The sequence below is a fragment of the Panthera tigris genome, chromosome C1 (genome assembly GCF_018350195.1).
Source record: "Panthera tigris isolate Pti1 chromosome C1, P.tigris_Pti1_mat1.1, whole genome shotgun sequence".
NCBI classification, from domain to species: domain Eukaryota; kingdom Metazoa; phylum Chordata; class Mammalia; order Carnivora; family Felidae; genus Panthera; species Panthera tigris.
In genome coordinates, this window is record NC_056667.1 from 141,377,276 (window position 1) to 141,390,015 (window position 12,740).

At 35.8% G+C, this 12,740-nt stretch overlaps 1 protein-coding gene across 2 annotated transcripts in view; it reads right to left on the reverse strand.

The window, feature by feature from the left end:
* The window catches only part of STAM2 (signal transducing adaptor molecule 2), a 47,378-nt gene that overhangs the window by 1,947 nt on the left and 32,691 nt on the right, over positions 1-12,740 (reverse strand). Inside the window, exons 8-12 of one of the 2 annotated variants that reach the window (XM_007078507.3) lie at positions 10,418-10,512; positions 7,755-7,834; positions 7,527-7,614; positions 6,461-6,515; positions 2,633-2,786 (exon numbers count right to left, since the gene is read on the reverse strand). In XM_007078507.3, the coding sequence (XP_007078569.1) occupies positions 2,633-2,786; positions 6,461-6,515; positions 7,527-7,614; positions 7,755-7,834; positions 10,418-10,512 (472 nt within the window). Of the gene's footprint in view, positions 1-2,632; positions 2,787-6,460; positions 6,516-7,526; positions 7,615-7,754; positions 7,838-10,417; positions 10,513-12,740 lie in introns of both variants that reach the window. The other variant, XM_007078506.3, reaches the window with a different exon arrangement.

Consider the following 12,740-nt stretch of genomic DNA (forward strand, 5'->3'; position numbering starts at 1 on the left):
AACCAAAGAGAAAAAGTTGACTCACTGATTTCCCAAACATCTGCCTAACATATTTAAAACTTTAAAAAACTTAAATGAAATAAAATGTTACCGTTCTTCAGGGAGCAATCTGGTTCTACCAATCTATCTACCCTAGTACAAAAAGTAGACAGCTTCGAAATTACAGTGCCAAATCTATGGAAATTTGTGATTTATTTGGTTGTTCTTTTATTCTGCGGGAGGTTGAAAGGAAAGGAGGTGGCATATTTTTCAGCAGCAGGCTGGAGTCCATCCAGGTTGCCTATTGCTCAGTGACCTGCCTTGCTGCAGAGCCACAGGAAACTATACACTCCTCGAAGGGCAGCCCATCATCACTTCAAGTCACCATCCAAATGGTGAACTTCACCCTCATCCCAGGATGACTTATTCAACTCCTTCCTAAGAATGAAACTTGAGAGGATAAGAATAAATGGTATCAGGGCAGGGCGCAGATGCTCTCTAGTAACATCTCCTTTATTTTCTGCCTTTACAACAAATAGGACAAAAGCAAAGATGATTTTTAGGTAAAGGAGAAGATGTATCCTCCCTCAGGAAATAGCAAAATGGTCTAAGTCTCTTTGGATATTTCATGTGCCCTACCTAACTTTCAGGGTAGTATCTCCTTTAAGGACCTGTCTACCAAATACAGCATTCAAAACAATGCACATACTTAATAAATAAATATTAGACAGTGATTATCATCACTCCAATTTTAAACAAAGCTATTTGTTTTTTGTTTTCTTTTTTATCTACATACAAGTTTTTAGTTCACTTACACAGTTATGGGGATTTCTGGAGGCAGTTTGAACTCCACGTAATAAACAAAGCTATTTGGAAAGCCCACTGACATGAAAACAGCATGCTAGAAGTGCCAAATCAACTTTAATGTAGTTGCAATCATACAGCTTCCTTTGTCAACATGTAACAATCCACTGACAATAAGCTGGGACTGGGAACTGACCTCTGCTGCAGTGTAGGGTTCCTGAGTAGCCTTTACAGATTCAACTAATGGTGTGTTACTCCAACTTTTTTACTATGGAATTTTCTTCTAATTAGAATAGGAACTTTGAATAGTTTAAATGCTATTATACATAAATAGTATATAAAGAAGTTATGTGAAAAATCAGAGAGACAGAAAGCTTAACTTTTTAAAACCCTGAGTTGTGCTTATTAGCAAAACACAGATTGTAAGTAGTATGCAACTAAACACAGAAACCTGATACAAGAATGACAAATAACCCTTTATAGACACACAAAGAAGCAAATAAAACACAGTTCCATCATACAATGGTGGAGACACTTCTTTTTTGTTCCACTTTCACAGGAGCAGCAAATTAACTCGTTGAAAACAGAAGCACTACTGAATAAACTCCAGCTGTCTTTTGCACCCAGAAATCCTTTCTACCCTCACATATAATGATCCTTTCACCATTTTCCAAAGTTTGGGACATGGCATATTTGATAAATGCATCTTGTCTGATGTGACAGTTACCATAGTAACCATTCTTTTTTACTTAATTATGTCATGTCAAGTCATCTAGATTATGCACCCACATTCTATCTTTTCTCCTTGGTGTCTCCTTCACACACTCCTTTACATATCAGTTCCCATAAATTAACATGAATTTTGTTCATCCAAATTCATTCTGAATTCAATTGCTAACTGAGTAAAATTTGAAAAAGGCTTCACAATGCTTGATAATGATTATAAATATAAGTATTCACTTCAGCAGGAAGCACAGACAAGGTGTAAAGTCCTGGAAAAAGAAGCTGTTCATGAATGGCTTACGGACCCTGCACCTATAGGCCTGCATCATATCCTTGCCACACATGAATTTTTGACAATATAAGTCATTCATCAAAGGAAAAACAGAGAACATGATCTCAGGATAAAAGAAGTTCATTAACTAATAAGCCTTCCACTAATCATGTAAGTCAAATAAACCTTGAGAGAAATTTTTTTTTTTAACGTTTATTTATCTTTGAGACAGAGAGAGAGAGAGAGAGAGAGCATGAATGGGGGAGGGTCAGAGAGAGAGGGAGACACAGAATCCAAAACAGGCTCCAGGCTCTGAGCGGTCAGCACAGAGACTGATGCGGGGCTCGAACTCACGGACCGTGAGATCATGACCTGAGCTGAAGTCGGCCGCTTAACCGACTGAGCCACCCAGGTGCCCCAATCTTGAGAGAAATTTTAAAAGAAATGGTAAATCTTGCTTGTTGAGCAACAGGAACTGCATCAGTATCTCATAGAGAGGACTTGTGATGGGTCAAGCATTGTCTTAAATCAAAGGACTTAAACTTTTAAATAAAGGATTTGTGCTTTATATTTACAAAAGCAAATGAAGAACCAGAACTCCCATCATATATTTAACGATCTCGTTGTTCACATTAAAAATGAACTAAAATTATTTGTAAATTATCAATATCTAATTTCTCCTGGCAAACGCTAATTGTTTAGCCCATATATATATATATTTTTTTTTACTATAAAAGATGAGTTTTATGATTTTATTCATGGACCACAGACATTTTGATATTATGCTTTAAGACATTTTTTTGAACTTAAAACTGTTTTCCTCATTTTGAAAAATGTGCTCAAAAATACTCTCACCTGCATTGGAACCCCAGCTGATGAAGGTGGGTAATGTGCTGGAGGATGGAGCTTTGAATAGACTGGATATACTGGTGCTTCATTCACCAACCTGTTATATAGTTCCAGGGCTTCCAAGACTTTTACATTCAATTCAGACAATTCTGAATGCTTCCTGATATAGAAAAAGCACTTTAATTTTCTTCAATGCTTTTCAGCATGTATTTAGGAACATAAACTACTTTTTAAATTTAGCACGTTTTCTATTCATATTTTAAAAGGTTCTTTACATACAATGAAATATTCATCATGAAAAATGGGAGGAGGAATTACTGAATTCTCATAATAACTAGGCTAATATGACTTCATAATATTAGGGAAAGTCCCTTCCACACTTCATAAAAATACAATCAATTCATAATTTTGGTGCCAGGACAATTCTGTTTCACATGTTATAGGTTTCTCTTGAAATCTCAAGTACAAAGAATAATAATTTCTCAATTTTGGAAAAGCCCAAGCTTTAATTAAAAATCTAAGTAAAAGAAAGTACTCAGGCAAGGTCCAGAGCCTGCTCTGAAGCACGATATGACTGAAATCAAAACACACCACAAACAAAATTACACATTTTCATTTGCTTATATTCACTAATGGATCCAATGAAAAAATCCTAATAATTATCCTTGAAAATGCAAATGAAAACAATGTATATATAAACTAGTCTCTACTACTCTTGTTTGTTGGTTTCTTTTGAGAAGGGGAGTGAAACCAGATACCTTACTGTGTAAATAACAAATCCAAGTAAGAGCATTCTCAAATTTGCCCAAGGAACTCTAGTTCAAATCCTTCTGACTTGGTACAACTTTGTCTGTTACCCTGGAGAGTAATAAAGAACTCCCATTGCAACTGACAAGTTCATACGAATTAAATGGCCACATCATGTGGCACCCACAAGCCTATTTATTAAATATAGCTCTTTTTATATATATATACAAGGAGGCTAAAAAGACAAGAAGCAGAGGCAGATGACCAGACACAGGGCTACCAAATAAATGACCTGGATTGAGTCATGTTAAGACTTATCATCTTTCCTCTCTTATAATCTGTTATGTCTGAAATAAACAAAAAGATGCAGTTTCCTGTCTTCCATGTGTAACTATATACAGCAAGTCAAACTGTTTTCAGAGATATCATTTGTAAACCATACAGAAAGGATGAGAAATTAGTGTCCATGCTAACAAATATGTGACTAAGAATTAACCATGGGTATTTGGTCCACATAACCCAGTATACTGATGAAACACCAAGGAGAACACAGAAATCACCTTTAAAGATTCAAGACATAACCCCAAAGCAATTAAATTTTTACTGAACTGTGTCCAAACACTATACTATCACAAAGAAAATGGAGCAGAAGGTGTGGATCTCTCCTTCAAAGAGACTGCAATCTATTAGACAAGGCTAAGTACATGGAAAATAGCAAACAATATAAGATGGCATATAACTGCAAAATTATATAAAATTATAGGAAACAGAAGAGTTTAGAGGAGGAGGAGGAGGAGACTAACTTGGGTTGTGGTAAACTGAAAAGGCTTTATGAGAAGCTGGGACTTAAACAGGCACCTGAGGAAGGATGGATAGGCCCAAGTAAAAAGGAAGACTAAGATCAGTGGGACAGTGCAAATCAAGTCAGGCAAAAGGAGTGAGGTTACACAATGGAAGAATGAAAAGGGCAATTTGATCACGGTGGTAGAAAATGATTTTCAGAGGGCAGTAGGAAATAAGGTTAAAATAGTCTGGGATATCGTTAAGTTCAGACTATGGATCTCTTCAATAAATCTATCTAAACTTTTTTGGAGTCAATTTACATGTTTGCCTGACATAATTTCTTAGTGTGATAAAGTCTATAAAATCTCATTCCAAACAATTACAGATAGAAAAGAAATGTAAAATTTCTTTTTCTGGCAGTAAAGTTGTTTTTATTAGGGAAAACAAATTGATGGTGATCCAGTCAAGGGAAAAAACGGTATTTTATTCATCTTTGAATGCCTGACAAAGATAAAGAGTCAAAATTTGTTGAAGAACAGCAAGCGTTTTCCAGAACAAGAGCTGTATCTGTAGTCAGTGACCATGGGAAAGGAAAATGCCAGCTGGACTACTCAGAAACTGAAACTGAAGAGAGAACTGGTTAACAGGTGAGCTATGACTCAAAAAATTAACTCCTATCAGAAATGGTCACTCTGATTTTTAACTGTGCTAGACCTTTTCCTTTGAAAATATTCCTTTTATCGATAAAAAAAAAGATTATATATACTGTCATATCCTCTGCTTTTTCATTACATAGTATGATATCTTTCTATAATCAATAGATATTTATCAATGATAATGCTTTTTATTGTAGAATGTATGGATGTAATTATTTTTAAATCAATCTCACACTTAAAGACATTTTAGTTACTGCCAACTTGGTTGCTACAAACCTAATTTCAATAATACTGTGAAGAATAAGAGTTAAATCTTTGCATATGTCCCTGTATACTTAGTATGGGCCTGAATTTACTGGGTTAAAGATTATGGACTATTTTTAAGGTCCAGAAAGGTTTATGATAATTGTACTCCTAGCCACACCTAAGGTAATACTGGAATTTTTCTTCTTTTTTTCTTCTTTTGTAAGTTTATTTATTTTTGAGAGACAGCACATGCAAGTGGGAGAGGGGCAGGGAAAGAGAATTCCAAGCACACTCAGCTCCGCCAGCACAGAGCCCCATGTGACTCAAATCCATGAACCATGAGATCATAATCAGAGCCAAAATCAAGATGCAGACACTTAACCCTGAGCCACCTGGGCGCGCCTGACATTTTTCTTTTTAATCCTCTCCAGTTTTATTATTCACTGACCATTAACACCCTTGCACTGAAATAAAAATAGGAGATGTGTTAAGTAGACATTTAATGCTTTTTCCAAAATAAAAATATGATGAAACTACCACCATTTCATTAATTTTTGATGGGTATTTATTTTTCATTTCTGTAGAAGATATAAGGAATTTATAAAAAATGTCTCATGGAAACAGATTATAGTCTTCAGTGACTAGAAAAAATCTTGCTGCTATTACCCTTCTCTGGTAAACGCAGATAAGAAGTAGTTCCTGTTCTTTTTGTGCAGTTTTATACTGTAGTTCAATAAACAGATTCCAGAAAGGGATGACAATGGAACACTAAAGCCTTGTCCTTGTCTTCCATTCACCATAGGTTCTCCCTGAGACTTCAGATAGAAAGCTCTGAGGAACCACAGGAGGCAAAAATCAATGAAAAGTTCCAAATGCTGATAGTCTATCCTTCAGTGCTGTTGCTGTTTCTAAGGAAGAGTAAGACTACATGGAATAAGGAGATTAAAAGGTAACAGAAACACAAGGGAGAAAAATGAGGAGAGGTATGTGGACTGGAGTTAGCTTCACAAACCCAAGGGAAATTTCATTTGAAAGATTTACAAATACTACTTCTCATCACGGAGTAAGACAATGCTTGCCCAAGATCCCAGTTCTCAATCTGTGCTCTATTCAGTTTTTATTCCTCATTCCTCATTATCCCTCAATTCCAGTTCAAGTAAGAAAATGAAAGTTGGCACCATAAGAGCAAGAGACCACAATTCTACGTATACTATATGGCCATGGAAGAAAACTGCTACCAAAATAAAAAGTACCACCTTACTATTCACTTGTAAGAGTTTTGGAAACTGAGAAACAATTTCAACAGATTGAACAGTTCCACAAAACTCAGTCTAAAATTTTGCCAAAAAACAAGTAATCAAAAGAAAATTATACTTGTTATTCCCTTAACAAAGAATCTCACCGATCAATCTCTTCAAGTTTTTCATCTATCATTGGACCCATCTGTTGGCAGATATCTGTAAATACAAAAATACTTTTGAATCTTGAAGCTTAAACCAGTTTAAGTCAATTTCAAAAGCTTTTGACAATGGACCACACCAATATACAACACCATGCATAATACAAAGAAAATGAAATTTATGCTAGAGAAACGACTATGAAAGACCTAATTTTAATACTGTTCATCACCAATATTAATATCATACAACCAAAGGCAAAGTCATAATCAAAAGAGAAATCCCACCATGTCCCACCAAGTAAGTGCTAACATTACAGACTATGAAATCTGGAGTTATCTTAAAATCTGGAAAACTATTATTAGCTACATATATTAACTTGAGTCACAATGTATAAAATATATAATTATGTACAGATTAGATGTGAACTTTTTCATGTATTTAAGCCATTTCAAAATCAAACATTTTGTGCATTTCCAAATGTAAACACTGATACAATGAATAGAGTAGTATCCTGTATTTATAATTAGACTTTATTCTACAAAAAGATTTAAGAAGATTTATCCATTTATCAGAGATTTTTCTGATTAAAGGATTAAAAAAAGGCATAAAAACATTTGTTTTAATTGTTTCAAATTTCTGGGGATTAAAAGGACACAGCATGCATCAAATGACTACATTACAAAATTAACACAGACCATATATAATTTCGCCCTTTAAAATCATGATACAAGAGAATTAAAAGAGAAATAAGAATTGCTAAAATTTTAATTTAATTAATTTAATATGTTCTTATTCTTAATTCTGTCCTTTTTCGGATTGCAAATCTCTTCATCCAGTATCCCTGGTGGGTTTACAGAAAAACAAAGACTTCCTTCTTGAACAGGATAGGCAGGTTTGTAACAACATCTTCCAAATCATATATTTACTATTTTACTATACTTGTCTGTTTTCCACCAGAGAGAGAGTTCTAATTTATAGAAGCAAACACAAAGCAGAAGATATTTAAGACATTATAAATAACTAAAATATTAAATGACAATGAAGTAATCCCTAACACTCATTAAGTACCTTCTAAATCCAAGAGGTCTTGGGAGTCTGGTTTTGAATCTGTTGGATCTATACTCTGGAGTACCTGCAGGGCTCTATCCATCTTATCCTAAAAAAGTAAATGGGCACTTTAAAAACGCAAAAGCTTTCATTTCAATGAACATAAAAATTACTCTTTCCAAGTATTCTCAAGGATAATAGATTTTAAAGTATTGATAGTTTAACTATTAAACAAAAGAAGAACTCTACCTCATCTATATAAACAGGCTCAGGCTCTGATTTCTTAACTTCCTCCTCCTCCTCATCAATTACATTCAATTTGTCCACAGCTGCTATGGAAACAAAGTAAACTTTAAGTTCCTCAGCATTTACTTTGGTATTTTAGTTACTAATATATAAGTAGCCTGTGATTATCCGTAAGAAAAAAAAAAAAAGGAACTCTTCAGTCATCACATTTCATAAGTAACATACATTATTTCATGTGTTCATCCACTCATGCCACAGACATTTATTAGCCCTTACTACTATGTGTCAGGTATTGTTCTAGGCATTGGATATACAAAGTGAATAAAACAGACCAGAATCTCTGCCCCAATGGAACTTACCTTCTAGTGGAACAAGTGAGCAGTATTAACGGGAACTGTCATTATAGGCATTTTCTGAAAAACTGAGTGTTTTTAACACTAGGGTTAGAGTCAAATATATGAGCTCCTTCAGTACACTTTCCTTGCTATAAAAATGTATTTCCCATATGAACAAAAAAACACTTGATTTCATCTTCACAATAAGAAAAAAATATCCAATTTAAACCTAACTTTGATAATAGGTTAAAAAAAATTTTTTTAATATTTATTTATTTTTGAGAGAGACAGAGAGACAGAGTGTGAGGGGGGCGGGGCGGGGCAGGGCAGAGGGACAGAGACACAGAATCGAAAGCAGGCTCCAGGCTCTGAGCACAGAGCCCAACACCGGGCTCCAACTTGTGAACTGCAAGATCATGACCTGAGCCGAAGTCGGACGCCCAACAGACTGAGCCACCCAGGCGCCCCACTTTGATAATAGTTTTAAAGCAATGGAAAAAAAAAAAAAAACGCCTTTCATAAAGAGAAGGTTAAAAGATAATTCATAAACATACATATCCAGAAAACTATTTAAATGTTCACTAGAGTGCTGCTATAATGTACTGTATTTTAATAAATTTTGATAATAAAATTACAATAAAACCTACCTTGCCCCTAATCCAAAAATCTCTGTGCTCTGTAGGCCACATTGAAGACACTGTGTTCTCTCTGAAGAGTATATAAGGTTTCCAAGAAAATGTATAAATACCCCCCCCCCCCCAGAAAAAAGAAAAATCTCTATAACCAAAGGATTTTTGAGTCCTGACAGCTGCTTACTTCAAATGTGTGGCTAACTTTCAAACAGGTCCTAAGGAGCAGAGCTCAATATAACATGAGGATGTACTGAAAAGCCAGAGTATTTTTTACTTTTAAAACCACAGCTCAATCTCTCCAGCCTATGCCAACAGGAAATTTCTATGTAGGATCCCCTGAGCATGGTCTCACCAAGTTATTAAAAACAGTGCCTCCAATTTTCATAACTACTTAGTTTACAGGAATAAAAAGTACAAATACAGGCAAAGTGCTCAGTCTTTAAATGAGTCTTTACATCTTTCAACTTTAACTGAATGCCATCACTCCATACAAAGATGATATTACACACAATGCACAGAGCTTTCACAATTTAAGTTTTTTCCCTAAAACTGATAATACAGACTAGCACTGACATGTCCCACAAGTCAGTTTAAGTACATCTAAGAGCAGACCAGACTTTAGAATCATGGCTCTAGCACCTACTAACCTCATAAACCCTCAGCCTCGGTTTCTTTATCTGTAAAATGGGGTAACAAAAGTACCTATCTCACAGACTTGTGAGGATTAAATGAAATAGTGCAAGCCAAGGACTTTGCACAATACCTAATAAATGAGTACTCAAGAGGAGCCTGGGTGGCTCAGCTGGTTGAGAGTCCAACTTCAGCTCAGGTCATAATCTCACGGTTTGTGAGTTCGAGCCCCGCATCAGGCTCTGTACTCACAGCTCAGAGCCTGGAGCCTGCTTTGGATTGTGTGTGTGTGTGTCTCTCTCTCTGCCCCTACCCAGCTCGTGCACTGTCTTTGTCTCTGTCAGCTGTTCTTTACATTCAGATCCCCCCCCCCACCTTCCTGCCTGTGTAACAAATGGAAGCTTTCTCTGCATGGTTGACAGAAGATCTGAAGCAGGAACCTACAGTCTTAATTATACTGCTGTATTATTGCTTCAAGGTCCCAAGTTCCCTGATCAAATCAAGGTGAGGAAAAGTCTAAAATTTAGGAGTACTCCTAACCCTTGTAATCACACTTGGCACTTGTCAACCAGCCCCCCACCATGCCACCTACTCCCTTCAGTACTATGGTTCAGTGATGAATAAAATCCATATTCTACACTGAACTGACACACACTGTCTCTTAAACCATAATTATGCTGATTTAAATATTTACATGGTCATCACAGATTGTTTTATGCCTTCTATGTAACTATGTACATTAATTCTCAAAGGGTTTAAAATAAAATAAAATAATTCTTGGAAATGACCTGGGATAAATTAACCCCTTAACTTCTTAAGAAGTAAGCTAAACTGTAGTGTCTATAAATAATTTAAAACAAGAGTTAAATGCCAATCTACTTTGTATTCAAAATTGAACCAGGGCACCTGCCTGGCTTAGTCGGTAGACCATCTGACTCTTGATCTCAGGGTTGTCAGTTCAAGCCCCACATTTGGTGTAGAAATTACTTAAAACAAACAAACTAAACCGTAAACTTCAAATGTAAAAAATTTTAATAGATTTACTCTTCACCCTTAAAATTTAACTTACCTGCCTCAGACTCTATGTTTAAATTAGTTGTTACAAAATTAGATGGGAAGAGTCCTGTTCCTCTGTGATTTTCTCCTTTCCACCAATTGGCATCACTGAAAATACAGTACAAAAATGTCATTTGTTCCTCTACATTTTAGTACTTAATGGCAAGAAGAATTAAAATAAAAATTAAATTTAGCTTATTTTGAAAATAATACCTCATATCCAACTATATTTAAACAGTTCTTATACTTAATAAAAGATACAAAAAAGCACAAATAAAGCAAACATCCATATTCCTATATTAAAATTTAGAACCATTAGCAAGTGATCATATCGGATTCTGGGCTTTAAAATAGTAATAGGGGCGCCTGGGTGGCTCAGTCGGTTAAGCGTCCGACTTCGGCCCGGGTCACGATCTCGCGGTCCCTGAGTTCGAGCCCCGCGTCAGGCTCTGGGCTGATGGCTCAGAGCCTGGAGCCTGCTTCCGATTCTGTGTCTCCCTCTCTCTCTGCCCCTCCCCCGTTCATGCTCTGTCTCTCTCTGTCTCAAAAATAAATAAACGTTAAAAAAAAAATTTTTTTTTAAATAAAATAGTAATAAAAATTATAGGTAACACTGAATCCTCTTTATCAACAACCCCAAGTCCCAATCCCACATCTAACCTGCCAAACCACTACCATAAAGCTGGTATGTGGCCTTCCTGTAAGTGTATTTTTTATTTGTTTACAGATACTTATAGCAAAGTCTATAGGTATATTAACCATTATAGATTTCTACAATTCACTTTATTATTTTCATATCTTATTTATCCCTTTTAAAGACTCATTATACAAACACAGTATATTTGATTTACTGATCTCCATAATGATGGACACTTAAATGTTTCCAGCCTTTTACCATTATAAAGACTGGAGTGATGATCATTCTAGATTCTAGTGCACACAAGCAACAATTCTTTAGGCTTATTCACACACATGGACTTGCTGGGCCAAAGGATATAAACATTTTCCATTTTACCAAATATTGCCAAATATTCTCAAAAGTGGTTGTAGCCATGCACCATCCTCCTTCCCTGAGCAACATGTAAGAATGTCTTTTTCCCTCACCCGTGTTAACTGTCCAAGCAACACTTGCTATCAGACAGGAGAGAAATCCTACCTCATGGCTGTGCTCATTTGCACTTCCTGAGCATGTGCATGTGTTGCTGGCCATTCAGACTGCCTCTTCTGTAAACTGCTCATTCATGTTTTCTGTCCATTTTCCTTTTCCCACTGGGCCATTTATTTGTTTTTATGGATCTATAGGGGTTCTTTATATATTCTGGATAGCAACTGTTTGTCTGAATTATGTAAATGCCTTCTCTCAAACTGTTACTTGTCTTTTAACATACATTTATGGTTTCTTTTATCGCATGGTGTATTTCGTTTCATGTAATCAAATTTAGCAATCTCTTATGGTTTATAGTTTTCTTAAATCTTTCACTATCCTTGAGCTTCTAAATCTGTTTTCCTATATGTTTAATAGTTTTAGGTTTTCTTTTTTATCTCTCCCCTGTGTGTAAGTCTTTAATCATTTGGAATGAAACTGTATGTACTATGTGAAGCTGAATCAAAGTTTTATTTGTACTGTATAAAGAGCTATTAATCTCAGCAAAAATTTATTGAATAGTACATCATTTTTTCTACTGATTTATAATATTCTATCTTAAGCAGGCTGCTATCTGTTCATGAGCAGATGGATCTGGATTTCATTCTGTTGAACAGTCTATATATTTATTTACTACAGCTTGTTAATATGCCTTGATACTTGGCAGGGAAAGTACTCTGTCTTGCATACTTTCATATTTCCATATTAATGTTAAAATTAAAATGTTTTCAAGTTCTCTGGGGTAAAAAAAAAAAAGTCCTGTTGGGATTTTAATTAAAAATGCACTGGGGTGCCTGGGTGGCTTAGCCAGTTAAGCACCAACTTCAGCTCAGGTCATATCTCATGGTTTGTGAGTTTGAGCCCCATGTTGGGCTCTGTGCTGACAGCTGAGCCTGGAGCCTGCTTCAGATTCTGTGTCTCCCTCTCTCTGCCCCTCCCCCATTAACATTCTGTCTGTCCCTCTCTCAAAAATAAAATAAACATTAAAAAACTTAAGGGGCAACTGAGTGGCCCAGTTGGTTGAGCATCCGACTTCAGCTCAGTTCATGGGTTTGAGCCCCACATCGGGCTCTGTGCTGACAGCTCAGAGGTTGGAGCCTGCTTTGGATTCTGTGTCTCCCTCTCTTTCTCTGCCCCTTCTCTGTTCATGCTCTGTCTCTCAAAAATAAATAAATATTAAAAAAAAATTTTT